At 35.3% G+C, this 7,308-nt stretch overlaps 1 protein-coding gene across 1 annotated transcript; it reads right to left on the bottom strand.

Annotated features, from left to right (window-relative positions):
- Nucleotides 1-4,176: 4,176 nt before the first annotated feature.
- LOC132011510 (large ribosomal subunit protein eL39-like) lies at nucleotides 4,177-4,395 on the bottom strand. The gene has a single exon (XM_059390238.1). The coding sequence runs from the start codon at nucleotides 4,393-4,395 to the stop codon at nucleotides 4,177-4,179; it is 219 nt and encodes a 72-aa protein (XP_059246221.1).
- Nucleotides 4,396-7,308: the final 2,913 nt, after the last annotated feature.

Genomic DNA, 7,308 nt, shown 5'->3' with positions numbered 1-7,308 from the left:
TCCTGGCTAGGAAACAAATAACCACAGCATATATGAAGCCAGGAATGATGGTTACAGTGGAAGATATTTAAAGCACATGATTATTTTTATTAGTTTCAGAGGTAGAATTTAGTGATTCATCAGTTACGTGTAACACCCAGTGCTCATGGCATCAAGTGCCCTCCTTAATGTCTATTACCTAATTTTCCCTTCCCCCCCACTTACCTCCTCCCCAGCAATCCTGTTTTTTTTTTTCCCTAGAGTTCACTCTTATGTTTTTTCCTAGAGTTCACTCTTATGGTTTGCCTCCCTCTCAATTTGCATCTTTTTTTATTTTTCCTTCACTTCCCTTATGTTCATCTGTTTTATTTCTTAAATTCCACATATAAGTGAAATCACAGTTTTTGTGTTTCTCTGACTGACTTATTTCACTTAGTATAAAACCCTCTAGTTCCATCCATGTCATTGCTAATAGCATGATTTCTTTTTTTTTTTTTAATGACTGAGTAATAGTCCATTGAGTATGTATACCATGTCTTCTTTATCCATTCATCTGTCAATAGATATCTGGACTCTTTCCATATTTTGGCTGTTGTAGACATTGTTGCTATAAACATTGGGGTGCAGGTGCCCATGTGAATCACTTTGTATCCCTTGGATAAGTATCTGGAAAGTGATTATTTTTTTTTAAAAGAGGAGATGGGAATCTTCCTTCCCCAACCCCTTCACCACTCATAAAATATTGCTGTCTTATTCAGGTATTGCAGAATATTTAACTGAATAATCTTGAAGAACAGTTACCAAACTACAGCTTTTATGCAGCAACTATTTACAGACACTTCTCTAGTGTTATTCTTCAGTTAAGTTATTTCTTGTATGCATTCATTTTTGGAATAACAATTTTCATGCCATTGAATATAATTCCCAAAATTGTCCTAGTCACCGATTTTTTACCCAGTGAAATACTCTGTTATGTTTTTAAGTAGCATCATTTGGAACAGACACATCATACTTTGAGGAAAGGGCACATTGTTAAATTTGTTAAAAGCTATAATAGACATCTTGAATCTTTTTCTTAGAGTTAAAAAAAATCTCTGCTAGCAGTTAATAAATGTTAATAAGATTTTTTCAAAATACGGGCTATAATATTACAGTGTTAATTGTGTTACTCAGTGAAAAAAATGCTGTGAGTCATATTTTATAGTTGTTACTTATACAATTTGGAGAACTTTTCAGGCACTTGATAAAGAATGAGGGGACTCCAAACCTGATAAAATGAGTCTAGAAGACCATTTCCTTTCTTTAATAAGGTTTAGGAAATTTGCAATTAAGAATAGACTAAAGCAACTTGAAATTGGGTTATGAATTCATACTGCAAACTCAACAGAACCTCAAAATAAGTTGATTTCAAAATCCAGGATCTCTTTTGTTATTCCTTCTTACCAACTTTTCCTTGCAACATGAACTTAGTGTTTAAGGGGAAAAATGTTTTTCTACTAAATGTAAATAAAATATACTTCCCTATTTTAGTATTGAAAGGTATATATAATACTAACCAGCTTCTATTCAGTGTAAAACAACTTGTGTTACCATCATGGATCCAAAAAAAAAAAAAAATTACAGACAAAAAGAAGGTTATGTGATATTTCAGTTAGCCTCCACAGATGGGCCAAATATGATAAACAGAAAACTCAACTACATTAAGAAGCCAGGGCAAGTTGGTAGGCTCTCCAGGATTAGGTGTCCATGTTTATTAACAGCAGATTGCTTAGTATGCTCATAGCTCATGGCTCAGAAAGTCCTGATTCCTTCATAACTAAAAGAAAATAGATAATTTAAAAAGAACAAAAGCGAAATACTTAATTATTGAAGTTTTTCACACTCCTCCCAATTAAATCATTTCCATTGTCCAAAACTGAAATGTGGTACACATGAGAATATATCTTGTTTTCTGCTACTACAGAGAACATAATTGACTAAGAATCCAAGCTTAAGCATCAAAAAATTTCTTGAGCCAAAGGTTTTTACTGAAACTTCCATGCAAACTTCCTTACCTCTCCTTCACTCAGGTCAGATGTACATCACAGCCTGATGGCTCTCCCAGACTTCTTCACTTCCTTTCAATTTCCATTCATGCAGGCATTTCTCCTAATAAACTTGCACATTTAATTCTGTCTTTGCATCTGTTTTCAGAGACCTTGGACTAATACATCAATTCAGATACCTTTTTTCAGTTTCTCAAACTACTGTTCAGATGCCTTTTTTCAGTTCCTCAAACTATGTGTCCATAATACTGTGCAAAAGAAGGCACAGTATCATTTGGCCCCACCTCATCATCCTGGCTGCTTCTATCATCTCTGTGCTCCAGGTACACCCAGCTCTCTACAAGTACCTGAGAATCTACACCTCTGAAAATACTATCTCCTTGCCTAAAATGACTTCCTCTCTAGTTTATATGACAGTGTTTACAAGCCTACATGTAAGTCATCTCCTTTGGCAAGCTTTCCCTGACATCTATAAGAAGAATTTAGAGTGTGTCTTCCTCTTGCATCCATAATTCACTTAGCTTTCATGATCTTGGCACTTTTGAAGATAAGCCAGATATTTTTTAGAGTGTCTTGAAGTTTGGATTCATCCAATGTTTCTTCATTATTGGATAAATAACCATTATTACACCTGTTATATATTTTTTGGCCAGACTGTCACACTATACTTTTCTCATTATATCTAATCAGTTGCACATGATGACTATTTGTCCCATGACTAGTGTTGTTCATTTTGACTACTTTATCAAGATGGTGTCTACCTGGTTTCTCTACTTTTTGTTCCATCTCTAAATAACAATGTACTCTGATATTATGTAAAAAATTCTTTACTTTCCTCACTTTCACCTACTAGCTAGTATCCATTGAAATTTCTTGCCTGGGTTAATTATTACTACCCTTATTACCAAATGGTGATTTTCTAAAACCATTATTCCTTCTACATTTAATTGGAGGCTTTCCACTATATGAAGAAACTTTCTCTTCCTTCCAACTATTTAGTCATTCATTTATTTATATCAGTGGGGTACCTACTAATTCAATAAGTTAGAGATTGTTCTTATCATTTATTTAAAAGTTACAGTTATCCTTTATTTAGCCAGCTAGAGGCCCCTCAAATTTACTTCTGTGTTCTTTTGACATGTCCTCATCCTTTTTTGAGCACTTCCTTCCTCTCTGTTACAAAAGATGATCCAGGTTCATCATGTTTTTTATAAGCCCCAACCCTCGATTCAGTCATTTTTTTTCAAGGAGCTCTGATTCATTTAGCATTTGACACCAAGATATAAGCACTAGGTATTCATTATTAGTAGGATGCTCCTGATCTCAGGCTCTTTCAGCGGATAGCTAAGGAACTACACACACATTTCCATCTATACTTACTTCTTTATCTATAACAGAAACTATTATCTCACTCTGGTACATCCAATTCTAATCCAATGCCAGGTGGGTTTATAAAAGCTTTATATTTTACCATATTTGTAACTCTTTCCAGTAATGAGAAACCTGAATCTTATTGTTCTTGATATATTTATTTATTTGATCGATCTCTTGGGATGTAGCCAATCTTCTGATATTGCTGTGCCACCACCCTCTTTGTGAATGCGCCCGCCCTGTGCTAAGCTTGGCCTCCTCGCACAGGCCTGCAACCTACCTTGACAGGTGTAACTCATGGCTATGGGAAAACAGAATGAAAAATGCTATTTTTTTTTTAAAGAAATGAAAGAAACAAAGGGAAAGGGGAAAGGGAGAGAGATAGCTGCTAACATTGTTTATAATTTTTTAAATATTTAAAAAGAGAGCAGCTTTAGGCTGAGAACCTTCTGTAAAGAATAGTATCTATCTAGAAATAACACTATTTTGTTTTGTTTTAATTGTCAATGTATTTTAGTTACCTGATCTATTTCTTTTCTTTAAAGACTTTTTTTAAATACTTTTTTTTTTTTTTTAACAGCTGAAAGGTCTCACATTTATTACCAAAACAACCTACTGGTGCAGAAAAATAGTAACAGAAAAATCATTTCCCTGGTAAAAAGTATCTATTGGCCAGGTCGAAAGGTGTTTACAGGGTGATGGAATAGAATACATGATCTTCAAGGAGCTTAATTAAATATGTGATGCCAATTAGGTGTGTCATCTCATGATGTGGGACACCTTAGAGACCCAGCTTGGTTCTCCTCCAATGCCTCCTCTGGAAGCTGTACCTGATTTTATTACCAGTTTTCATCCGAATCCACTGGGGAATGGGATGATTCTGCTTTTGTTTCTTGGCCAGGAATCGCTTGGTCCTGAAAGTCTTGTGAGAAGACACAGTCAGAAACAGGAAGCAGCACACAACAGGATGGTGGGGAAAAAGAGAAAACTTTAAATACATTTTTAATTGAGGAAAATGTCACATACTTTAATCAGCACAGTCCTTGAGCCTATAATCCAATGAGTTTTAAGAAATATATATACCACATTGAGACATAGAATGTTTTCATCTCCCTAGAAGATCCCAGTCAATCTCCACTGTCTGTAGGCATCCACTTTTGTCATTTATATCAGAACTGTCTTTGCTTCTTTGTAAATATTTTTAAGGAAAAGGTGTTAATAAAAAAATTAAACAAGATACAAATGGTAAAGATAACATAAGGAGTACAGGATAGCACAGAAGATATTATCAAATGATGGTACTTTAAGCACAGTGGTTTGTTTCATGGACAGCTTGCAGAGTTGTTTCCTTTTTTTTTATTTTTAGATTTTATTTATTTATTTGACAGAGATCACAAGCAAGGAGAGAGGCAGGCAGAAAGAGAGAGGGGGGGGCGGAGGAAGCAGCTCCCCCATGAGCAGACAGCCTGATGTGGGGGTCGATCTCAGGACCCTGGGACTCGATCCCAGGACCACAGGATCCTGACCCGAGCCAAAGGCAGAGGCTTTAACCCACTGAGTCACCCAGGAGTCCCTGTTTTCTTGTCCTTAGAAATGTTTCTTTGCTACAATGGGGACAACCATCAATGTTAGTCAGGCTAATGGAAACAAGTTCCAGCCTTTCCTCTCTGCTCCCTTCATATGTACTCATTTTTCAAGCATTTATTATATCCCTACTGTGTTCTCCAGAATTATAGATAAATAAGAAACAACGCCTACATCAAAAATAGAGATGATCACCATAACTTGATTCCTAGAATTATTTTTAAATATGACCACAAATTTTTGTTTCTAATTTAAGGATGATGGTCAAAATTTAGAAATCTATTCATTTGCAAGAGGAAAATTGCAGAGACACTTGAAAGAAATAAAAAAAAAAAAAGGAAGAGCAAAGAGTGTAGAATTCCTATTTAACAATTTGCATGTGTTTAATAAAAAGAATTTTATTATAGAATTACATCTGGCATTAACAAAAGGGCCACCCATAGTCTACAAGATATTAAGATATTAAACACTGAATCAACCCAACTGTGCTCGAACAATTGCCCTTCTCATGGTAAAATCCAACTAGAAGAAAATTACTTGGTTTGAAGGTTTTTGGATTAGAGCCTTTCTTTCTAAATGGTAATCGCTCCTTTTTTTCTCTACTTGTTTTTGCCCTTATATCTTTTTATTATTCACATCCAACCCAAATTGGGGAATTCCTTTTTTACTTTAGTTAGCACATTGTTAAAAGGCACAAACATAGAACACAAAGTGATGCTGTCAAACATCAACAGGTATTCATTCACTGACTGGGCACTGTCCCCAAGGAGTTTATGCTCTATTTAGGGGAATAAATAACAATTAAATTTCTTAAGTTTTGAGAGGTAAGAATTATAAACCTACTCATAAACATTCCCTACTTAAAGATTATAGTATGACATTAGGTCATTGGTTACCAAGCAGTATTTATTTATGAAGATCACTCACTCTCAGATATGCTACCTGAATTCGAGAAATTTAGCCACTCTGGAAAATGGAATGAGCTCCATTAATTTCTCCTTACAGAGAGTGGGGCAGTAGAAGGAGAATCTGTTTTACTTGTTAAACTTAATGGAATGTGAAGCAGATTACTTAAAGCCATGAATTCAGAAGCAATCATTCATCAACACAAATAAATAAGCAAAATGAACATCTGAAAAGTTCTTCCTAGCTCTTCTCTATAATAGTATCTGCCTCACTAACAAGTCAATGAGATCATGGGTGTATGTGAAAGAGTTTCATATCCATGGCCTACTGTCCAAGTGTAAGGGAGTAAAGAGTCTTCATCAGTATAACAATGTGTGTCCCTGCATTTGAGTATCATTAAGTATAAACTTAAGACAGGTTAATGTGACAGAACAATATTCCAGTCATATAATGTTTGTATTAGGCATGACAGGAAATGTACAACTGAAGTTGTCATGATAGGCAGGACTGAGAGATCTTAAATAAAGATAGCTAATGGTTAGAAAGGCTCTTAAGCCAAAGCTCAAGAGAGCCTGTTTTATAAGCTCTGCTGGAAGACTCATTTCATCTGGATCCATGAAGCAAGTCACTTATTTTCCCTGCTTTGATTTCCCTCAAAAAGATTTCATGGTTATAAGAATGAAACTGGCTCTGTAGATGAAAATTATGAGTATATAAGGTATAGATAATATAATTATTTGTGATGTAATTTAATATTATCTACATTAAGTCTACTTCCTTTCTCTGCAAATTAAGCTTTAGAGTCTGAACTCTTAGAGGTGTCCCAAGACCTAGCCTACACCTCTTCACAACACAGATGAAAAAATGCTGTGCAGATTGCAGGCCTGTGCAAGGAGGCTAAGCTTAGCACAGGGCAGAATGGGTTGAGAAGTCTTTGCTTATCCCTGAACCTGTTTTCAGTTAACAACTTTGGATGAAAGTAGCCATGTAGTTTCACCATTCATTCACTGGGAGAAGATATTTGCAAGTGACATTCAGATAAAGGATTCATATCCAGGATCTACGAAGAAGTTCTCAAACTCAACACTCAAAAAACAAATAACACAGTCAAAAAATAGGAAGAAGACATGAACAGATACTTCTCCAAAGAAGACATACAAATGGCTAACAGACACATGAAAAAATACTCAACATCATTAGCCATCAGGGAAATACAAATCAAAACCACAATGAGATGCATAAACAATGAATCCTGGAACACTGAAAAAATAAAGTTAAAAAAAAAAAACCCACAATGAGACACCACCTTAAATGGCAAAAGTTAACAAGACAGGAAATAAGTGTTGGTGAGGATGTAGAGAAAGGGGAACTCTCTTACACTGTTGGTTCGAATGCAAGCTGGTATAGCCACTCTGGAAAAAAG

Source organism: Mustela nigripes, chromosome 1 (genome assembly GCF_022355385.1).
Source record: "Mustela nigripes isolate SB6536 chromosome 1, MUSNIG.SB6536, whole genome shotgun sequence".
NCBI lineage: Eukaryota > Metazoa > Chordata > Mammalia > Carnivora > Mustelidae > Mustela > Mustela nigripes.
The sequence above is the reverse complement of the archived record's forward strand: the minus strand, read 5'-3'. Positions and strand labels throughout refer to the sequence as shown.